General features: G+C 50.2%; 1 protein-coding gene and 1 pseudogene across 2 annotated transcripts in view; one reads left to right on the forward strand and one right to left on the reverse strand.

Moving 5' to 3' along the window:
* TBC1D14 (TBC1 domain family member 14) overlaps positions 1-22,642 on the forward strand; it is a 92,234-nt gene that overhangs the window by 58,012 nt on the left and 11,580 nt on the right. For both annotated transcript variants that reach the window (XM_081812674.1, XM_081812673.1), the window contains exons 4-7: positions 16,103-16,221; positions 18,387-18,469; positions 19,907-20,024; positions 21,909-22,015. In XM_081812674.1, coding sequence (XP_081668800.1) covers positions 16,103-16,221; positions 18,387-18,469; positions 19,907-20,024; positions 21,909-22,015 — 427 coding nt within the window. The remainder of the gene's footprint in view (positions 1-16,102; positions 16,222-18,386; positions 18,470-19,906; positions 20,025-21,908; positions 22,016-22,642) is intronic.
* Positions 12,063-12,729, reverse strand: LOC102727847 (small ribosomal subunit protein uS15-like; annotated as a pseudogene).

The following is a 22,642-nucleotide window of genomic DNA, read 5'->3' on the forward strand; positions in this document are numbered from 1 at the left end:
TATTATCTGAGTGTAGGAATCTAATCTCAAAAAGTTGACAGCCTATACGATTCCATGTATGTGACATGCTTGAAAATACAGAGCCGTAGTGCCAGGGATGGCCTAGGGTGTGAGGAGCAGGGAGGAGGTTTTGGGGATGGTAGAACGGCTCTGCATCTTGGTTGTGATGGTGGTGGCTGGAGGAAAGTCATAGAACTTTATGTTCTGTGGTGGTTGGTGGTGGCTGTTAAAAGTCGTAGAACTATGTACATCAAAAAAGCTGTTTTAGGGGCGCCTGGGTGGCTCAGTCATTAAGTGTCTGCCTTCGGCTCAGGTCATGATCCCAGGGTCCTGGGATCGAGCCCCGCATCGGGCTCCCTGCTCCGAGGGAAGCCTGCTTCTCCCTCTCCCACTCCCCCTGCTTGTGTTCCCTCTCTCGCTGTGTCTCTCTCTGTCAAATAAATAAATAAAATCTTTAAAAAAAAAAAAAGCTATTTTAATGTAAAAAAAATAATGAAGAATGAATGGTCCATCAGGGCGTTTCCATTTCTAGGGATTCATCCTAGAGATGAATCAGTATGTAAGCAAAATGTTGGTTGCTAAGGGTATGGATTGCAGCACCAAAGGTTGGAAGCAAGCTAAATGCCTGGCAATGGAGAATTGGTTAAATCCCTAAGTGAAATAAAGTGCAGATCTTGAAAAGCAAAGCGAATAACCATTCTGTGAGTGTGCTCTGTATTTATAAAGGTACATGCATATCTTTGTAGATGCAGAGACTCTCTCTGGAAGGATACTTACACAACTGATCATGATAGAATTACTTTGGAGAGGGTAATGAACTGGGGATGTGGGAGATAGGGAGGAGGGCAACTACTTTCTCTGTATACCCTTTCATACCTTTTGGATTTTGTTCTATGTGTATGTCTACTCTAAAAAAGATATTTTTTTTAAGATTCTATCTATCCATCCATCCATCTATCTATCTATCTATGAGAGAGAGAGAGCACAAGCAGGGAGAGGGGCAGAAGCAGAGGGAGAAGTAGGCTCCCCGCCGAGCAAGGAGCCTGATGTGGGACTCGAATCCAGGACCCCGGGATCATGACCCAAGCTGAAGGCAGACGCTTCACCAACTGAGCCATCCAGGCGTCCCAGTCTAAAAAATACTCTTTAAAAATGTGTGTAGGGGGCACCTGACTGGCTCCCTGGTAGAGCATGCAACTCTTGATCTTCAGGTTGTATGTTCGAGCCCTACATTGGGTGTAGAGATTATTTAAAAATTAAAAAATCTTAAAAAAAAAAAACAGTTAAAACAATATTAAAAATGTGTGCAGAATGATAGAGGAAAAATTTGAGGAATTTTGGGCACAGGATAACCAGATGAAGCCAAGGGTGAATGGATGTCCCAAAATACAACCCACGAGGTCTCATGTAACTCCAGAGGCCCACTACAGATTTGGCATTGAGCTTCCCAGTGGACCGAGGAAAGAGGGATATGTTAGACAGCTGTGGTGATCCCTTGTCGGAAGCTGAACCTGTTCTGGAAGTTTGGGCTTGTCAGGGTGCTAGGCAGCATGTTTGTATGCAACAGGGACCTTCTGGTGGAAGGTGAGTCTCAGGAGATGATCGCAAAAAATGTCCAGTCCCCCTTAATTTGGGTTTTTGGAGAAGCAGCAGGTTAAATATTTATCAAACCTGTACATGATGCCTTTCTGGACGAGAAGGGAAAGGAAGCAGTGGGAAGTTTCTGTAGGGGAAATGGCAAGGTCATTGCATTTGACCTCTGTGTTTATTCTTGGGATAGGTTGTCTCCCACTGTTGTGGTAATGGTTAATTTATTCTGAGAAGTGTAGCTCTTGTACTTCAAGTGCCTTTCAGTGATATAAACTGAAATTCCAGCGCATAGTGCCTCTTATGGTTTGCTTATTTTTCCTAATGTGGAAGTGATAAATTCCCCATCTGTCTGCCCACGTGGTTCCCAGGAGGAGAGAGGGATTCTGGAACAGGAGCCCACGTGTTAGTTCTCTTGATCTTCCCTGGGGGCCTCTGACAGGGCAGGGGTCAGAGGTCTGCGGTTTGGGAAGGCAGGGGGACCACAAGAGGACTCTGACTGGGATCAGGGGTCCCCGAGTGTGGTCTTGGTTCTGTTGTCCACAGTCAGTTGTGTGGCCCTGGGCCAGCAACTGCCTGCCCGAACTTTGGTTTCCCACTCTGCAAAGATCATGTGCACCTAGCCCGTGCTTGGGAGGGTCAAGTAGGATGAAGGCACTCCCGGGGCAGCGGCTGGCATCCATTGGGAGCTCAGTAAAGGTCAGTGGCTCCTCCTGTTCTGGTCTAACCTCATGGCTACACCTTCACTCTTGTGGGTGATTAAAAAAAAAACAACAACCAGCTTTGCTGCAGGAATGTTCGATGTGGTTTGGAAATTGCAGTTGGCAAAATCAGCCTTGAATTCCATCTGAAGTGGCTTAAAAAATGTTTTTTTCTTTTTCAAATGATGAAAATAATTAATGAAAAAAGACCCAAATGATCGATGTAGGTAGGGTAAAACAGGAATGCCCTCTGTACCCCAAGACTTCCCAGCCCCTCCTGGTGGGAGTCTGACAGATTAGTGCCCACCCTCCCAGAGTATGTACATACATTTTTCATCCATGTAAATACAGTTACTACAGAATCATAGGCTGTGTGAGTTGTGCACATTCTCTTTGGTGTGCACACGCCAGGTACTCAGGAAATTGACAAATAAGCAACTTAAAGATGCAGTAGGCTGTGCTGAGCTGGAGAGCACCACCCGTGTTCTGAAGCCAGTTTCCCACTGACCTTGGGCTCTGGCAATGGCATCTGCATTCTGGTGGCCCGTCCTGTCACTGGAACCAGAAAGATGCATTTCGTGGTAGCAGCTGAACGGAGGCAGCTTCCTAGGAAGACCCAGACAGATGGCCCCTGGGAGCTTTCGAATGCTTTTGCCCTTCTCTGGGCAGTTCAGTGTGTTGTCATGAAAACAGTGACAGCCGAAGAATACTGCTCTTCCATTGATCTAGTTCCCAGTGGAAGACTGAGATTTTCAAGTATTTTGTAATCTCTCAAACACAGTTGGAGCAGCGGGAGAGACACTTCCAGTGGCTAAGGGGCCCAGGTCTGGCTGGCTTGCCCTACGGGTCCTGTGGGGAGTGCAGGGCCCAGTGCACAGTAGGTGCCTGAGGAGGCCTAATCAGCAGGTGTAGGGGTGGAAAATTTTCCCTTCGTCCCTTCTAGGTTCTTTGGTCTGTCTAATAATGAAACAGACATAACAGATTAACAGGAGAAAAACTAATTTTGTATGTATGGGAAACTCAAAGAAATGACTAAAGCAGGCGGCTTTTAACACCTTTTAGACAAAGAGACAGTGAAATTGTAAAGAATTGACAAGATGAGGGGGTTTGGACTTGGGGTAGTAGATTAGTGAAGACGTAAAAAGGTTTGTTTACGCAGCCTTCTTGGCCCTGAATTCCCTGTCTCTGGTGGCAAGGACGCCTCTGTCCCTCCTGGTGCAGGGAGGGTACCTCCCACACGGGAGACTTATTCCTGCTTGCAGGGGGACAGAAGAAGGTCAGAGGGTCCTTGCACTCACTGTTTCTCGAGAAACTTGAATTCAGAACAATCAGTGTGCCAAAGTGGCATGTTTGGGGTGGCATATTCTATGCTTCTTCATAGACGACTGCGTAGGACTCTGAGAAACCTCAGATTGGTGGAGACTGAGGCAATTTCCACACCTCCCTGTAAGTGACTTGTCTAACTTGAACTCAGAGTGTTACTTTTAAAAAACATCTCGTTGGCGTGGAAGCACTTTGGATGGGGCCTTCGTATTGGCACTAGAAACTCCCGTGGTGTTCCCAGAAGTAATAGGCGAGTGCTACATTTATTCCTTGGTCTCATGCCTGGGTCTGATCATTAATGTGGCCTCGGGCCCGTGAAGGGAGCACCAGTGAAGGAAACTGAAATCTTGGTTCAGAGGCAGCCCACCAGAGAAGTTGGCAGTTAAGAGGCTCTGGAGTCAGACGGCCTGGGTTCAGATCATGCCCTGCCACCTACCATCTGCTGCTTATCCGAAGAGGCCCCTCAGAGCTGCAGGTGCTGTGTTTGGGGACAAAGAGGTAGGGGAGGGGCCTCTGTCACAGTGCCACAAACTTGGGGGCTGAAAACACACATTTATTCTCCTACACCTTTGGAGGTCAGAAGTCTGAAATGTGTCTTCCAGGCCAAATTCCAGGCTGGGCTTTCTAGAGGCTCTAGAAAGGGGGAGTCTCTTCTTTCCCTTCCAGCTTCTGGAGGCTCCTGGCATTCCTTGGCATGTGGCCGCCTCACTCCAACCCCCAGACACATGGCCTTTCCTTCTGTAGTCACATCCTCATTTGCGTCCCCCTCTTAAGGATACCTGTGGTTATTTTGGGCCCACACAGATAATCCATGATAATCTCCACATCTCAAGATCCATAACCTTAATCACACCTGCAGAGCCCCTTTTGCCATAGAAGGTAACATTCACAGGTGCTGGGGATTCCGACACGATTTTATGCGGGGGCCATCGCTCAGCCTAGCACAGCCCCTACCTTATGGGATTGTTAGGACTGAATGAGGCTCACTGGGTCTCAGCTCAGGGCTCCCTCCGAGATGATGTTCTGAGAGGTCTTCCCTGCCCTCCTTGTCTGAATGACCACCCAGCACACCCCCATCAGTCATCATGGTCATAGGACTCTGCTATTTCCCATCTTAAGTTCTTGCCCAGTTGTTTCTTTACTGCCTGCCTCTCAACCCCTGCTAGACTACGAACTCAAGAGAGCAAGGTCTCGAACTTGTTTGCTCAACCATTGCTTTATCTCCAGGGCCTGGAACCGTGCCAAGATTTAGTGGGTAGTTAATACATATTTGTCAAGTGGATGAATGAGTGTCAAAATCCAGTACATACCACTTCGTAGGCATTTTTCTTCCTGTTTTTATGACAACATAGGCATTTTCCCATATCCTTAAATATTCTTTCAGGATCTCATTTTTACTAAGTAGTGGCCTTCTGTGTAATGTGATGTACTTAACCAGTCCCCAGGACTGGGAAGTTGTTCCTTTGGTAACCTTTTGATCCCTGCTCACAGTGGTCTTCAGCAAGGTTGGGTTTGTCAGCATCTTTGCTAGGATGCTGCATTGAACAAGTGGATCGGTCTTACCTCCTTGACCTCAAAGGGTAAAGACAGCGATGTTATAGATTAATCAAATAAGCAAATCCCCTGTGCTGGTAGAGATACAGGAAGCCTGGGAATGAGATCTGGTTAGCTCGGAACACTTCAGGAGGAAGAGTTCTTTAGGCGGATGAAGGTGGATCTAAAGCCACACTGAGATGGAAAAAAGGCTCTTTTAACTTCCGATTTTTGCTTTAAGTTTCAAAATTTAGTAAAAGGCAACCTGTTATCACATGGTATAATATATAGTTAAAACTTTGTAAGTGGTCCTCAATTCTAAAATAACGCAATAGAAACCTGTTAAAGTAACTTGCAGGCTCCAATCTGCCAGAAGAGATAAGCAGTATGTTTTGGTAAGCATATCTTAATGCATATTTAACACATGCTTAACACGTATCTCTCTCGTATTTAAATTTGGTGAGACTGTGGGCTGAGGTTGGCTGATTTCTAAAGTGTATGCGGCCCTAGGTGTCTAGGAGGCGTGGAGAGCGGAAAACCCACTTGTCTGTGAGAAAGGAGCTTTATGGTATTAGTCCTCTCTGGCTCCAGGAACTGCTTCCAGAAAGCCAGCAGTAAGCCCGCAGGCGGGTCCACTGCCTCCTGGGGTTCTGGAAATCTGGGAGGTTTCTCGAGCACCCCTGTGGTATAGTTGTTGTCTGCTTGCTGGTCTGTGAGTGATGCAGAGGGCAGGGACTGTGTTCATCTTTGTTCCTCGGGCCAAGCAGCAGAAGTGCATGGATGGCTGGAGGAAGGAAGGAAGGGAGAAATGACTGATAGCACAGATGCTCCGTGTGTCCTCTGTACCATGTATTTTGTTGGCCTTCAGTGGTGCAGAGACCACCAGAGTCGCCGCTCTCAGAGGTTTTCTGGTCCCCTGAAGGAAATACATCTTTTTTTAAAAGATTTTTTTTTTTTTAAGATTTTATTTATTTATTTGAGAGAGAGAGAATGAGAGACAGAGAGCATGAGAGGGGGGAGGGTCAGAGGCAGAAGCAGGCTCCCCGCTAAGCAGGGAGCCCGATGCGGGACTCAATCCCGGGACTCCAGGATCATAACCTGAGCCGAAGGCAGTCGCTTAACCAACTGAGCCACCCAGGCGCCCGGAGGGAAATACATCTTAAATAAACATGTAATTACAAGTGTGATTAGTGCTGTGAGCAAACGGAAGCTGATGCTGGGAGAGAATGATGGGGCCTTGTTCTGGCTCCAGCGGGCAGGGCAGGGGCAGCTTCTGTGCCAGTGACTACTTATGACATGATCTGAAGGATGGTCACCAGCCATTGCATAGTGTCTTTCGCTTGTGAAGAAAAACTCTAAACCTACAGAAGGGTTCCAGGAATAATTCAGTAAGCACCGTATATGCTCCGCTGAGATTGAACAGTCGTTGACATGAGGCTATTCATTTTATTGTGCCTCTGTTTTTTTTAAATGGAATCATTTGAAAGTAAGTTGCAGGTATGGTGACATCTTACCCCTAAATACGTCAGCATACAGGTCTTCAGGGTGACATTCTCGTATATCAGCATGAGGCTGTTATCACACCTAGGAGAATGATCAGTAATTCCATTTGACCGTGACCATGTTCACGACCAGACCACATTCTGCTTTTCCCCAGTTGCACCAAACTGTTCTTCATGAACCAGAATGCAGTCAGGCTTGTGTATTGCCCTTAGTTTTTTGTTCCTTTATTATTCTCTTAGTATGAAACAGTCATTCTGCCATTTTTTTGTGACATTCACCTTTTCCTTTTTCCCTCCCTCCCTCCCTCTCTCTCTCCCTTTCTCTTTCTTTTTCTCTTTTTCTTTCTCTCTCTCTCTCTCTCTTTCCTTCCTTCCTTCAGCCATGGGTCAAAGATTCATTTAACACATTGAGAAGTTGAGTGAGATGGTAAAATTGATTGTAAGGGCATTCGAGAAACTAGGTATTTATTGGCATAAAAACAAGAAAAGAATGGATTGTTAGGTTAGATTTAAACCAACAGACTGGTGGGGAGAAGAAAATAAAACCTCTGGAGTTGTTTTTTCTATTGGACATCAATCTACAAGTTAGTGTGTCTATCACATTTTCCAGGCTCTAATAAAGTAATAAATAGCAGAGACACATCCTCCTGGAGGACTGAATAAACTTCTGGTGGACGTGTTAAAAGTGCCCAGGTATGAATTGAAAGGACACCCCACCCCCCAATGCTTTTGTCTTCCAAATTTTGAGTAATTTCTCTTAAGGCTTTCCCTAATCCTTCCATCCAGAATCAACCTCTCCCCCTTTATCCTTTTATTACTTTTTGAAACAGCTTTATTGAAGTATAATTACCATAAAATTCCTCATTGTCCATGTTCAGTGATTTTTAGGAAATTTATGCAGTTGTGCAACTGTCCGCGCACTCCAGTATTAGGATGCTTTTTTCTAGAAAGTTCCTTCAGGCCTGTTGGAGTGGGTCTCCACTCCCTCCTCAAGCTCCAGGCAAACACTAATTTGCTTTCTCTCTAGAGATTTGCCTTTTAAAGAAACTGCACAGACACGGAATCCTGCAGATTATCTTTGGTGGGTCTTTCACTTCGGGTCATGTTTTGGGGTTTGCCTGCATAGTAGCCTGCGTCCATGGTGCCTTCCTGTCCATCAGTGTCCTCCGTTAATGTGCGGTGGCGTTATGAGTATTTGCATCAAATCTCTTTGCGGACGAGCGTTTTATGTCTCTTGGGCAGGTTCCCAGGGGCGTGGTCGGTGTACTGAACTGTGTAGGGGACTGCCAGACTCTTCCAAAATGGCTGCACCTGCCAATGACCAAGGCAATTCCAGGTTCTGCACATACACCCCGTTCCTCCTCCTCCTCCGTCTTTTCGAGTATAGTCGGGTGGCTATCATAGGCTTCTTCCGAGTGAAGAAGTTTCGGGTGGCGAGTTGGGAATGCTGTTCTTCAGAAAATCAGCTGGGGAAGGCCCGGTCCTCCTGGTCCGGGCACTTATGAATTTACACCCCAGGGGCGTCTTGCGTTGTCTCACACTGAGTTTGTTCAGCCCTTGGACGTTGGACCCACGGGCTGCCCAGAAAGAATTTTGCCCCTGCGCAGATTTTAAAGATTTCTGTAAATCGAGGTATAATTTACAAACAGTGGGATGCTCTCATGTGAAACGCGCTCTTGGTTGGCTTGGATGAGTGCGCGCGGAGTGGTCGGTGGTGTCACCGCGCACGGAGTCTAAAGCCCCTTCCACCGACCCCCCGGAGCAGTCGTGAGTCCGGTTTCTATCAGGATGGGTTTTGGTGTGCAGCCTGACGTTCGGATTGAACGCATCCGACTGCAGAAAAAAGATGAGCAACCGTATAGAGAATAAAAGTTGCTCGTAGCCCACTACCCGGAGCTTGGTCGTGTGGACATTTTACATAGCTCCTTTGGTAATACAGGTTTCTTATTTTATTTTTATTTTTAAAGATGTTGTTTATTTGACACAGCGGAATCACAAGTAGGCAGAGTGGCAGGGAGCGGCAGAGGAGAAGCAGGCTCCCCGCTGAGCAAAGATGCATGATTCTTATTTTAAAAAGCGTACCGGAGCAGAGCTTTGCGCGTGTTCGGTGTTTCGCCGCTTCCTCTGTGGAGCGTGCGTCTCCTAGCGCGATGCTGCTGTGCTGCGGTGGCACGCGTCCCTGTCCCTCGGTGCGAGCCGCGGGGCGGCGGGTGTGCACCCCGGGGGGGGGGGGGGGCGGAGGGAGCCGGGAGCCCTGAGCCCGCCCCGCCCCCAGCGCGTGCCCCTCGCCCGCGAGCCAGGCCTGACGCGCCGACACGGAGCGCGCGATCGGATAGGCGGCGCGGCATCTGCGCGCCACTGAGCGGCCTGCCGCCCCCGCCCGCGCCCGCCGAGCCGCGTCCGAGCCGCCGCCCGAGGTCCCCGGAGCCGCCCGCCGAGCCCGCCCGGGCATGGAGCCGCCGGCCGCGCGCCCCTGAGCCCCGCGGCGTTCATGGTGAGTGCGGCCGGCCCGCCCACCGGCCCGGGCGCCTGCGTGGGTGCGTGTGCGTGTGTGTGTTGCACACGACTGCTCCAGTGAGCCGAGCCTTGCACGCGGCCACCGTGTTCCCCGCGTGCCTCCCAGCAGGCTTTGTGTGTGTGGTTTTGCGAGCTATTCTTCCAGGGGTCGGTGTTAGTGGGGGCCGTGGGGCCGTGAGAGGCCGAGGGGGCGAGCCGCCGCGTCCTGATTGTTGTCACCCCGCAGGGGACTGCAGCCTGTTCTCCGACTCGGGCCAGGCCCGGCCCCCCTCTCCCAGGCCAGGGGGGCCTTGCCCGTGGTCCTGGGGGAAGCCTTTGTGTGGGGGGCGGGAGGGGGCAGCCTGCACCGTTTGGTCAGATGGCAGCAGCGGCCAGGCTTGGTAAAACCCACAGTTCGTCTTTAACACATTGCATTCACCAGACCGCATATTAACTTCTGTGTTCTACGTGTTTTGTAAGGAGCACAACAATTAGAAGAGGTTCCCGACGGTTGCTTTCCCAAATGCCTTTTCGGGTAAGGTGGAGAACGCTCTCTGGGAACAGCGCTGCAGGGTGAGCAGCCTGGGAGGTCCTCAGGGGGCCTTTTTGCTGTGAGGTCAGGCCGCCGTGGCCACCAGGACGGTCTCCCGGAAGGCTGAGCACTTGTGAGACCTGGACGGGCCACTGTTCCGAAAATGTGCAGACCAGCGCCCCTCTCCCTCAGAACTGCTTGTTACCCATGGCAAAGTGTGAAACCAGCTGTGGCCTTCCAGGCGCTTCTCTCACGGCGTTTTCCCCACGGCCCTGTTGAGTACCCCTCCTAGTGGGAAATACTGAGAAGGGTAATTTTTTAGTAACACGACAACAGAAAAAATTCCCAGCCATTTTCTGGGCACCTGCGGCGGCTCTTACGGTAATCTGTTTTCACAGGAAGGGCGTTTTCACAGGAAGGGTGAAGGAATGCGCTCAAGGTCACGCTGCCGGTGGTGGTCCTTGAGGTTGAGGTTGAGACCCAGGCCTGCCGCCGCGCTGGCACTTCCCCTGCAGGCTGCCTGGGCCCTTGGCCTGTGCAGGTGTGGCTGCTGCCCTGCCGTGGACGGTGGGTCATGTGGATCGTATGGGGACCACAGCTGTCTTGCTGGGAACGGCCAGCCTTGCCACGGTATGCAGTTGAGTCAAGGACTGAAGCACAGCCCTTGGCTGACGGCGGAGTCTTCCAGGCAGCCAGGGGGCTTCCATTTCTGGCCACGCGCTCCTGGCGCTGTCGGTAGCATTGACGACCCTTCCTGCCGTCCTGCCAGGAATGCTTTCTTTTCATCATTTGAGAAGCTTGATCTTTGTCCTCTTAAAACAAAGGTCTCTCGAGGCCACCTTTTGGTTTTCCTTTTTAATGGGAAGTTTAACACCTCAGGAGGCTGTCACCCTTATCCTCGCCCTCAGCACTGCTCTGATCACACACGGGATGTGGATCCCGCCATGGGGCGCATCTAACGGGCTCGCCACGCCTCTCACAGGTTACTTTCCAGCTCTGCACCAAGTCCAGCTTCTCCCTCTTGGGACTAGTCCCACCAGCTCTAGGTAGCTTGCTGTTGAGACTTCGACTCAGCATCATTGCCGACATGATGCGCTCGCCCTGACCCACGGATGAGCCTGCCCGAGTGTGTCCCTTGGCTGCTGCTTGCCCTGTCAGGATGCCTCTCCCGCACCCGGCCCAGATCTTCCCTGTCCTTTGGGCACTCGTATGGCCCCCTTTATGAGATGCCTTCCTTGATTCCCGCAGCCGTAGACATCGGTCCTGGGGCTTGCTCTCTTGTGGCATTTTTCCTGATCTGCTCCCATCAGCTCTGCTGCCATCTTACTGCCCCTCCCAGAGCCCTTCAAGGCTGAGGTCTGGGTCTCCTCAAGTGCCGGCCCCATGTGGTCCCTTCACAGATGAGGTCCCTTTCCCTTTTCCTCCTGCCTGCTAAATCTGTTTTGCTTACGGTCCCTGAATGAACCTGGGGCCCTGCTCCTGCCTCCTGGCTTTTTTCCTGACCCTTTGCTGGGTCATCAGGCCACACCCACAGCTCAGCCCCTGGTTCCTTGTGGCAGGTTTGTTTGCTGCTCTAGCTGGTGTTGGTCTGGTCTTCCCAGCAGGATACGTGGTAAACTCCTCAGGGCAGGGGCTGTGGCCTACCATGCTTACAAATGAGTGGCTTGTAAACTTTGTTGACCCCCATCCCTCCTCCCCCCCAGACAGTTTGAAACTCTGGACGCAGATATAACTAGTATAGAACTGGTAACTAGGATAGAGCTGAAAGAAACTGTCCTTACTATGTGGACTCTGCATTTTTTTTAAAATTGTTTGATTTTTAAAGAAAATGTTGACGTGACTGTCTAAACTGATTTATCACTGGAACTTTGAAAAACCCTGTTCTCAATTCCCTCTGTGGCTGGGCAGGGTGTTGGCAGGTTGATTTGTGCTGAGCAGCCTGCAGGCTCATCAAAACTTGATCCCATAGGGGTCCCAAGAAGAGAAGAAACTTTGTGAGGATAGATTGGCCTGAGGCTGGGCCTGGTCCACAGAAGGGGCTCACGCTTTAGTGGCAGCTGTGGAACGGGCCTCACTTCACCTCCTCCCAGGAGCCTTCACGGTTGATGCCTTTTCAGAGATGAGGAAGCAGGCTGAGTGAGGAGCAAGAGGACTTGCCCCAGGTCAGAACCAGGCTTACAACTCACTGTTCGCTTCCAGAGACCTGGCTCTTACCCCATCACATGCCACCCCTAACGCTGATAAGTCATGGCCAAAAGTTGTTTCTCCAGGGATGCTTTATTTGCAGCCCTCCCGCCCATTCCCCCCAAAGGATTTTTCTTTTTCTTCTTCTTTTTTTTTTTTTTTCTGGTTAAACAATGATTTTATTGCTTGAGTGCGTAGACAAATTTATGCAACCAGGGCAGAGGCTGTGGGTGACTCGTGTTTCCAACTGAGGGGAAGGGACAGGACTGTCTTGGTCTTATGAATATCGAGCCAACCACTAAACATGGCTCTGGGTCAGAATGAGCCGGAGTTTAGCATCCTTATCCTTTCTGTTCCTCTCATGCTGCTTTCAAACAGCAACAGCTTTCTTTTTTTCTTTTTTTTTTTTTTTTAAAGATTTTATTTATTTATTTGACAGAGATAGGGAACACAAGCAGGGGGAGGGGCAGAGGGAGAAGGAGAAGCAGACTCCTGGCTGAGCAGGGAGCCCAGTGCCGGGACTCCATCCCAGGAGCCTGGGACCAGGACCTGAGCCAAAGGTAGACGCTCAACCAACTGCGGCACCCAGGCACCCCGCAACAGCTTTCTTAATTAAATGATAGGGATCCTCAGGAAGATCAGGAGCAAGTCCTTTGGACTTCAGAATTCTCCAGGTTTTATTTGCCTGTCACAGAAAGCACTTGGGCAAGGCCACATGAGCCTCGGGATCACACCAGTTCCTGAGGGAGTCAGGCCCTTCTCGGCCAGTGTGTACATCTGTTCCTCCGTATCCTCAGCCAGGTGGGGACGCTGGGCGGTGAGGCAGGGCTGGCTGGATCGGGCCCTTCTCGGGAGCGGGTGTGCGGCCCATGGTGGCCGCGGTCGCGCAGCGGAAAAGGGCAGTCAGTCCTTTTTGGTTTCTAAAGTCGGTTTGTCGTATTGGGAATATGAGCTAACTGTTGACACCTCCATGTGAGCCTCTGGAAGAACTAGGTGTGGAGCAAGACCTGTGACCGTTTCCAGTGCCATTTACACCTGCAATGCTGTTTGGAGTTTTGGAAAGGCTTTCCTTTCGCTTTCAAGTATGGGCAGGACAGGCCGCCTCTGTTTTTGTTTTGTTGTGTTTTGTTTTGTCTTAATCATGCGGTGCTCTCTGTGATTAAAACAAAAGTATTTGCCCTACATCTGCCCTTAATTCAATTTTACAGGTTTCTGTCATGGTTGAAAGCTTTCTTTAGACAGAATATGAGTGATTGAATTACTTCCGCATCATGTCTGTGAGCATCTCTCATGCATTCTGGAGAGTGCTGGAAACTGTGGCTGCAGAGCCAGATGCTTGGCTTCTGATCCCAGCCCCCCGCTCCCCAGCCGGGCCATTCGCTGACATCTCTGGGCCTGCACCTTCCCTCTGTGACATAGGGACAGAGGTGGTGGCTCCTCGCACAGAGGGCTGGCGGGAAGGTGACCTGTGTGTGTCACGTCCGCACAAAGCTCTCTGCTCATTCACGGAGCTGTTTGTACTTGTTGTAACAGAGCTTCCGAGTGCTAACTGAAGAGACCTGATATTTTTTGGTTACGAATCAGGGCATTTGGTTAACTTTACTCCTTTTTGTGTTTGTGCTGTTTGCAGACTTTGCAGGCTCCTTGATTGTTTGGCCCAAGAGCTAGCTTGCTTGCTTGCTTGCTCGCTCCCTCCCTCCTTCCCTCCCTCCCTTGTTTCAGGTCTAAGGGTAATGGCATTCAGCAACCAGGGCTACGCTTTATCAAGAACTTCCTGTGCGCCAGGCCTCTCCCTGTTCCTTAGATAGTCCTCTCTGGTTGGTATGGCTTCCCTTCCGTTTCTGCACATGCGGACATGAAGCTCAGGGATTCTAAGTAAGTGTTTTGCTGGAGGTCACAGCTGGTTCTTGGTGGATCTGAATTTTATCCCACACCGATCTGGCTTCAGGGGCCACACCTAACCTGTGTAGGACTGGGCCTTTTCCCTCTAAAACTGCACACCTGTTTGAGTGTATTCACAAAGAGATTGGGCTGGCACGGAGTGGTCAACCCCAGCCCCTTGCTGGCTGTGTACTTGGGGGTAAGACACTTCACCCTGAGCCTCAGTTACCCTATCTGTAAAATGGGGCGAGACTTGCCATGGAGATTGTTACGGAGATAGAATGAGACAGTATGTGTAAAGCACACAAAAGCAAATGGAAATGGGTGTCCACATTCTGGGACATTTAACTTGGGGCTTGTCATCTTTGGCCTTGGCATATAGTTCACTAGACCATGGTCAGCAGATGAGTAGCACCTTACAGGGCATTCATTACTAATTGTTGTTAAAATGCAACATGCCTCAGAATCTTGCTCAACACACAGCTTTTGGTAGATTGTCTATAAAATCCAAGACTTTGACATCCTGGTGCTAGATGTGAAGCTTCCAGTGGCTTGATGCTGTGTTAGGTCACAGCTGAGTGCCTGAAACAGTGTGTGCTCAGGTGTTGACTCGATGAAAAAGGGAGTCTGTTTTCCCACTTTGGGGTAGGCAGAAGTCACTTTGGTATTTTTGTGGGACCATTTCCTGGTAGACCGCGATGGCATCTAATCTTGTGCCCCCAGATGCACAGAAACTGCCCCACCCACCTGCTTCTTGGTGTACCCCTTCTCACAGCCTGTGTGTTTTGAGGAAATAAATACACCTTTCTACTTTTTAGAAGCTTCTATAGGCTCTTGTGGTTGAGAGAATAATTGCTGGCCAAATCATGTTACCAGTAACAACCCCCTTGGCAGTGAGTGTCAACTTAATTCATTTTGCAATTAATTGCTTTCCACTCATGATATTGCTTCTGTTGTTATCTGGAATGGTTATTTAAATCTTGGGTTAGCTGTTCATTTGTCTGTCCTGTCTTGCCAATTAGATTGTCTTCCCTTAAGTGGGAGGATCCCGAGAGCCTCATCTATAGGCAATAAGAAAGTATTGGTTCTTTTTTTCTTTTTGGCAGAGGGCAAAGAGCGTGTACATACACGCACGCGCACACACACACGCTGTTTCTGAAGCTAGACTCTTTGGTCCCAGCTTGCTTGACTCTCCTGAACTCTTCTGGTTGGGCATTTGGAATGTGGGTCACCAGGTGTGACCAAGGGACACATTAGTTACCCAGTGCTGGTGAGGCTGCTCATGGCACAAATATTTATGTAACAACTTGCAGTCATGGCTTCATACAAAGATGTTAAAGAATTTTTTTTTATGTTTCTGCTTTTAAGAAAATGAAACTGCATTTGCACAACGTGGATGGACCTGGAATGTGTTATGCTAAGTGAAATAAATCAGACTGAGAAAGACAAAATACCATCTGATTTCACATATATGTGGAATGTAAAAAACAAAACAAATGAGTAAACAAACAAAAAGCAGAATCAGATCCATAATACAGAGAGCACACTGATGGTTGCCAGATGGGGGCGGAGGGACTAGGTGGGTGAAGGGGAGTGGGAGACACAGGCTTCCAGTTATAGAATGAATAAGTCATGGGAACAAAAGGCCCAGCACAGGGAACAGAGGCAGTGATACTGTAAGAGCGTTGTATGGTGACAGGTGGCAGCCACACTCATCGTGGGCACAGGGAACATATAGAGAAGCTGAATCACTGTGTTGTACACCTGAAACTAAGGTGACATTGTGTGTCAACTGTACTTCAATAAAAAAAATATATGAAAAGAAACACTTTTAATCATCTTCTGCAAAAAATGTTTAACCTTTTCTCATTTCAGAAACTATTTGGAGGGCTAACAAAAATACATAAAATGCCATGAGATAAAAGGAAAGGGGTTTGAAATTTTGGTTGGAAGTGGGTAGGAGATGAAGCCAGGGGGTCAGATGAATGCTGGAGTTGGCTATTGCTCTGGCTTCAAGCTTCCCAGTGGTCACTGCAATAACGAACAGAGGTTGACATTGTCCAGAAGCCAGAAGACACCTCTTACCCTGCAGAAGCGCAGAAAGCCTGAGGTGGGACTGCTGGGATGGTGGGCCTCAGTGACCACCCCCTCCCCCAGCAGCAGGGGAGGCTGCAGTCCTCACTGCAGAGCTGTATGACCCCTTTAGTTACCAATGTGTCCTTCTGAAAAGGAAGTATTTTGGATGTGCTATCCTCAAAGTGACTTGAAAGACTTCATTACAAAACCGCTTTCTTGCACTCAGAGAGGCTTCATAATATCAGAACTGGCGAGGTCCAGAGTTACCCCTTGTTTCTTTGTCCCAGGAATATGAAGACAAGGCTGGACGACCTAGCAAGCCACCCTCTCCAAAGCAGAATGTGAGGAAGAATCTTGATTTTGAGCCACTGTCCACCACCGCACTCATCCTGGAAGACAGACCAGCGTGAGTCTTTTTTTTTGACAGAGAGAGACACAGTGAGAGAGGGAACACAAGCAGGGGGAGTGGGAGAGGGAGAAGCAGGCTCTCCGCTGAGCAGGGAACCCGATGTGGGGCTCGATCCCAGGACCCCGGGATCATGACCTGAGCCGAAGGCAGATGCTTAACGACTGAGCCACCCAGACGCCCCCCAGCGTGAGTCTTAAAAGGAATCTCTAGAACGTTTGCTCGAGTTGATAAGTACAATTTGCTGATCACCTCTGTGTTACAAAAGAGCTCAGGTCACCAGAGGGAAGAAGAGTAAGCCCTAGCACATATTAAAATTCTCAGTTCCTCATTATTTCCTATAACACGTGTGCTGTAATAATAATAATAAAGAATTGATTTGCAAAACCGTCCTTTAACGCAGAAGTTTTGACAAAGGTTTTCCATTGAGGTGGTTTTTCATTTTAATTTAGCATTTAGAAATACTAAGTAGCCACTGTAAATTATGGGCTGGCTCCTGACGGTAAGAAGCGCAGGGAACTGTCCTGCAACGGGGGTGTTGTGGGGGCATCCCAGCGTCGTAGGACAGCTCCTGGCCTGGCCAGCTGGCTTCTTGGGGGTCGGCGGTACGTGGGCTGAGTGATCTTACCAGGCCTGCCTCTCCCTAGGCCTCTAGTGTCCATCGGTGGATAAGATGGGCTTTGATGACTGGTTCACACATCGCCTTTGGAGGTCTCAGTGAGGTAAAGGGACTGCTGCATTGTCCCAGGCCACAGATTGTCTCTCTTTAAGTATGGAGCTTCCATGAACATTGTGTTTGAGTAGAAAGATCCCACAGCTTTGAAAAGAGGGAGAAAGAGAGCTTGTTAAAACGGTGGTTCCTTAGGTCCCTGCCTACCCTGAAATCTAAAACTGATGAAATCTAAAGAAGAAATGGGTTTTCTTCTTCCTTTTTTTTTAAGATTTTATTTAATTATTGAGAGAGAGAGAGTGCGTGCACATGGGAGTGGGGGGAGAGGGGGAGAGAGAATCGCAAGCAGACTCCATGCCAAGTGTGGAGCCCAATGCGGGGCTCAATCTCGTGACCCCGAGATCACGACTTTGAGCAGAAATCAAGAGTCGGATGCCTAACTAACCCAGAAATGGGTCTTCTAATGTTAACTCTCGGTCCATGGGAATTGTGGCTGTGTGGTGGATGGGGAGAGTCCTGCAGTGCAGGAATAGAAAGATGATGGGGACGCAGAAAGAGCCCATTCGGGACCACCCTCCCACCACTGTCAGAAGGCTCCATGCCGGGGTGCCGGGGTGGCTCAGTTGGTTAAGCGGCTGCCTTCGGCTCAGGTCATGATCTCAGGGTCCTGGGATCGAGCCCCGCATTGGGTTCCCTGCTCAGTGGGAAGCCTGCTTCTCCCTCTGCCTGCTGCTCCCTCTGCTTGTGCTCTCTCTCTCTCTCTGTGTCAAATAAATAGATAAATAAAATCTTAAAAAAAAAAGGCGCCATGCCCTCCGGCAGAAAGCCGGGCGGTCATTCAGAATATGCCGGAACGCGGGCTGCTCTGTGTGAGGAGCACAGCAGCGGGACCTGCCGCCTCCCAGGTGTTAAGCACCCGCAAATTCACCAGCACGTTTCTGGAAGAGCCTGTGCGTTTGAGTTTTTTTACCCAGGAATCAAATTGCACATCCATTTAGATGCTCAGAACTGTGATGCACATTTGTATGTAAAAGAAACAAAATAGATGAGCTCAATGAGCCCATAGTGGGTACAAAGCTCGCACCCCTGAGAAACTGGTCGGGGAGCGGATTCATCCAAATGCGCGACACTTGCCGTTAGGGTCCCTACTTCCTGGTCACTGTGACAGCTGGGGTGCACTGTGGTCAGCACACGGTCGCCCTGGAGCCCGACTGAAGAATCCCGGGAGATCAGCGTTGATGGGAGCTGTGGGCAACTGTTCCTTTCTTTCTACTAATCTTTCTCCTTCAGGGTTTTTTAATAACGAGCTTGTTTTATTTCTGTAAGTAAATATTTTTAGTTTATGAAATTGCTGCGTATTGGGTTATCTTAGCAAATGTAGTTTTTTGGTCTTTTGAGTTTTTCATTTTTTTTAGTAAATGATTCTTCAAGTTTTATTTTTCCAAGACTTTTATTTGATGTTTATAATAGTGAAAATCCTCTATTTTCTATCAAGAAACCTCCCAGCGAAGCCAGCTGAAGAAGCTCAGAAACACAGGCAGCAGTATGAAGAAATGGTGGTTCAGGCCAAGAAACGAGGTAATGGAATCTGCACATGTTGGTTATGTAAGACGGCACGAGATTTCGTGTCTTTCAGGAGATTTTCTTTTTACCTCCTGGAGCCCTAGATCCTGAACTTTGGTGGATGCCTAAATATTTTGAAATTTGTAATTTTCCATCAAAAGCATATGTTTCCACTAAAACTGTCCATTTCCGGTAGCTTTCTTCAAGGCGATAACACTTTGGTTTTTTTTTTTTTTTGAAGATTTTATTTATTTGTCAGAGAGAGAGAGAGAGCAAGTGAGCGCAGGCAGGGGGAACGGCAGGCAGAGGGACAAGCAGACTCCCTGCCGAGCAGGAAGCCCGATGTGGGACTTGAACCCAGGACCCTGGGGTCATGACCTGAGCCAAAGGCAGATGCTTAACTGACTGAGCCACCCAGGGGTCCCAAGGAGATAACACTTTGAATTTACACAAGAAAAGAGATCACTTAGGACAGAAGTGCTAGGTTGGGTAAAGCTTCAGCCCAAGGTGATGGGCAGACTTCCTCCCCTCTCTGGGCTCCGCTTTCCTCATTTACAAGAAGATGTGATTGGGTTTGATAAATCCATGCAACACTTAAAAACTCTAAGATGACAGCATATTTAAAAAGTATACGTAATAAACAGTGTGGCCCCATGCCACAACGAATATTAAGCGTAAACTGGAAGGACATTTGTTCTGACACCTGCTGCAGTGTGGACAGGTCTTGAGGGCATTTTGCTCAGTGAAATCAGGTACTCACTCAGGGACACATACTGTATGATTTTACGGACATGAAGCCCCCAGAGCAGTCAGCATCCCAGAGATGGAGAGTAGAATGGTGTGGAGTTTCAGTCGGGGAAGGTGAGAAAGTTCTGGAGGTGGATGGTGCCGACGGTCGCACAACCGTGTGAACGTACTCAGTGTCCCTGGTTGTACACCTGAAATGGTTAGCATGCTACTGTTTGTTTTAGGTGTTTTACCACCGTGAAAGAAATACCGCAAAGCATGGGTAGATTAAGATGCATGGTATTTCCCAGAGTTGCTCCTCACAAGCTAGGAGTTGTGCCTGAGCCGTGAGAGGCGAGGCTAGAGGTTTGATTGGGAAGGAGATCTGGCAGGCGGCACAGGGGGCGTCTGGTGGTTGGCAGGGTTCTGGGTTTTGGCTGGGGTGGTCGTTTATGGGTTTCTTCCTTGTGGTAGTTCAACTGTGTTCTTGTGTACTCTTCTGTCTGTGCGTTCTACTTAAAAACTCACTGAGAGGTAGATGAGGCCTAAGCATTCTACACCCCATGAGGCCTGAAACGGGTGTTGGGAGGGAAGCTTCGCAGCTCCACTTCGGTCGCTTTTTCTGGGGGGGTTTCGCAGCGGGACTCTGAGCAAAGTCACCCTGCATGGAAGCAGCGGGGGTCGATTAACAGGTGCTCTCTTCTTGCTTGTGATCATGGTTTGCAGAGGTGAAGGAGGCCCAGCGGAGGAGAAGGCAGCTGGAGGAGAGGTGCCGACTGGAGGAGAGCATTGGCAACGCCGTCCTCACCTGGAACAACGAGATTTTGCCTAACTGGGAAACAATGTAAGCTGTGGTGTGGCGGGCACAGCTCGGCGGCCGGGTGTTTCCCTCTAGAACCACCGCAAGTGGCCGTGTAACTGGAGCTCTTGTCATAGGCTTCGGTGGATTTACCGTACACTTATGTGGCGTGGGGTCTCCCTTCCAACCTTGGTTCAGCCTTGCCTGCTGTTCCTTGCCTGGACACCGTGACATCCCCCATCTGACCCCCAGATTGTCTTTGCTCAGTGTCCTGAGGGATCTTCTAAAGCCCAGGTCTGTGTCCGTCGTCCCCCGCCCAGTGTAGAATGTCTGTGACTTCCTACTACTTTGTATACAGTATGAATTCCTTTGCTTAGCTGGTGGGATCTTTTGTGAGATAACCTGCTCCTTCCTCTCTAGGCTCACAGCTTTCCTGCCTTGATGAGCCCTCTCCTTAGGGAGCCGCAGGACCTTTGCATGTTCTATCCCCTCTGCTTAGCATGCTCTTGCCCTGTAACGCCTTATCCAGCTAACCCTTCGTTCTCTAAAGCTCAGGCTTCCTTGGGGAAGACTTTGCTGCCCAGGTGACTGTGGGAGACCCCTGGCTACACTGCACCCATCTGCTCCAGCATCTGTTGTCCTCTGAGGATGGGGACGGGGTCTGTGAGGACACCCCCAGTGGCCAGTACCCAGCAGAGTCTGGCAGCTGCTGTCATCTTAACACCCAAGGGACAGCTAGAGATCTATTCTTCCTGCACGTTCAGAATGGGGGAGGGGCAGCGTGTGGACAGCAGTCCCAGTCCCAAGGCCAGGAGCAGACGCGGGTGGCTCCTTCTGGGCCTCAGCCCATTAGTGGGCACTGCCGGGGAGCGTGGATGCGAGTTTCCCTTCAGGCTTGTCCCTTTCCACTTGAACTGGATGTTAGGATGTTGGGGACTTGCTTCTGGCACTTTCCTGGGTGTTACTGGCTCTCATTACAGGGGTCCCCAGACAGCCCTGTTGAGGATCTCTGCTAGGAAAACAGGCTATTTTGGAGCCCGATTTTTCTAGGCAGTGTCTTTAATAGGCTGGACACAGGAAATACTTCCTCTCAAAGGGGACCCAGGAACAGAGTGGAGGGGCTCAGAACCCCTAGGCTGTGTCCCTGTGTGGCTGCAGAACCCCTGCCCCTGCAGTGCCTCCTGCCGTGGCCGATGCTTGATGTGAGCTAGACGTGGGCGCTTCCACAGCAGCCCGCATTCAGTGCACCGGCTGGGCGCCTCTGTGCCCTGTCCCACTTGACCTTCACAGCGCCCTTCTGGGGGAGGGTGTCAGCAGCTGGATGGCAGAGGGGAGAAGTCATCTGCTCTGGGTTCGGCAGGTAAGGCTGGAATTGGGATGCAGACCTGGGTTCGGTCACAGCAGCCCGTGCTCTTCCCCGCTGTGCTGCGCTGAGAAGCCCCAGGGGAGCCCTGGCACCTTCACGTTAGTCCCGGCTGTTGGCGGTGCGTGAGCATCGTGGCCCGCACACCTCCGCGTCTCCACTGCCAGCGGGATTGGGCAGCTCACTCCCCGAGTGACTGGCCTGCGTGCAGTGCGGCGGCCGGCCACTGGGCTCTCGGGGCTCCCCGGCACCCCCACGCCGCGCCCAGCTGTCTGCGGTTCCTGCAGCGGCCCGGGCTCTTTCTTGCTCCGTGCCTTCTGCTCTGAAAGCCCTTCCCGTCCGTTACCTGCTTAAACTGCTGCCGGTCACTCAGGATTCAGCTCCCGAACAGCCATTGTTGTTGCTCTCCCAGCCTCTGGAACGCTGGGCTGCAGCTCCCCGAGGGCAGGGGCTGCACATGCGACTCCGTATCCCCTGCTCTTCTGGTTTGGGGTTGGGCGCACAGGTAGCCAGATGTTTCTTCGTGGAGAACAAACTCCTAAATCCACGCTTCCGTTTTTGTGCAGGTGGTGCTCTAGAAAAGTTCGAGATTTATGGTGGCAGGGAATCCCTCCCAGTGTGAGAGGCAAAGTCTGGAGCTTAGCCATTGGCAACGAGTTAAACATCACCCATGGTGAGTAGCTTGCCTGATCCTAGGCTTGGAGAATGTATCCTCTCCCCCTGCCTCCTTCCAGCCCCAGTCCTCTGGCTTCTCCCGTCCCCTCTGCCCCGTGAGGAAGAAAGGTAGCCACTGCCGTGAAGCTGAGTCTTTTGAGAGGCCTGGTAACTGTGTCCTCCAGGAGGGAGAGACAGCGGGGCAGCCAGGGTCACTCCTACGTGCCTCAGTTACCTGGGAGTCCCAAGCACACGCCTCCCTTCTTCCTGATACCTGTCCTCTTCCCTGAATAGACAAGGTGGCACATACGGGTTTCAAAGCAGCGGTGGGCTGGGTCACGTCAGGATCTCTTCTCCAAGTGCTGTGGAAAGCCAGGCTTGATGGGGACATGACAGTGGAAGGAAGGTGGGTGTTCTTTCTGTGGAGGCATTCTATCTAGGGTACTGTGGGGTTTTTTCGCAACATTTTGTTCCAGGCAGCTTATATATAAGCACCATAGAAGGACAGTTGCTGTGCCAGGCCTGGGGTCCCTGAGTCCTAGTAGCCGAAGTCCGGAGGGGAGGTTGAGATCTGTACTCCGCTTTCTTCGGGCTGTTTGTCTTTCCGGATGCCCCGTGCGGTGTGCAGGTGATCATCCCCCAGCAG

Source organism: Leptonychotes weddellii, chromosome 2 (genome assembly GCF_054177405.1).
Source record: "Leptonychotes weddellii isolate Sample4059 chromosome 2, ASM5417740v2, whole genome shotgun sequence".
Lineage (NCBI taxonomy): Eukaryota > Metazoa > Chordata > Mammalia > Carnivora > Phocidae > Leptonychotes > Leptonychotes weddellii.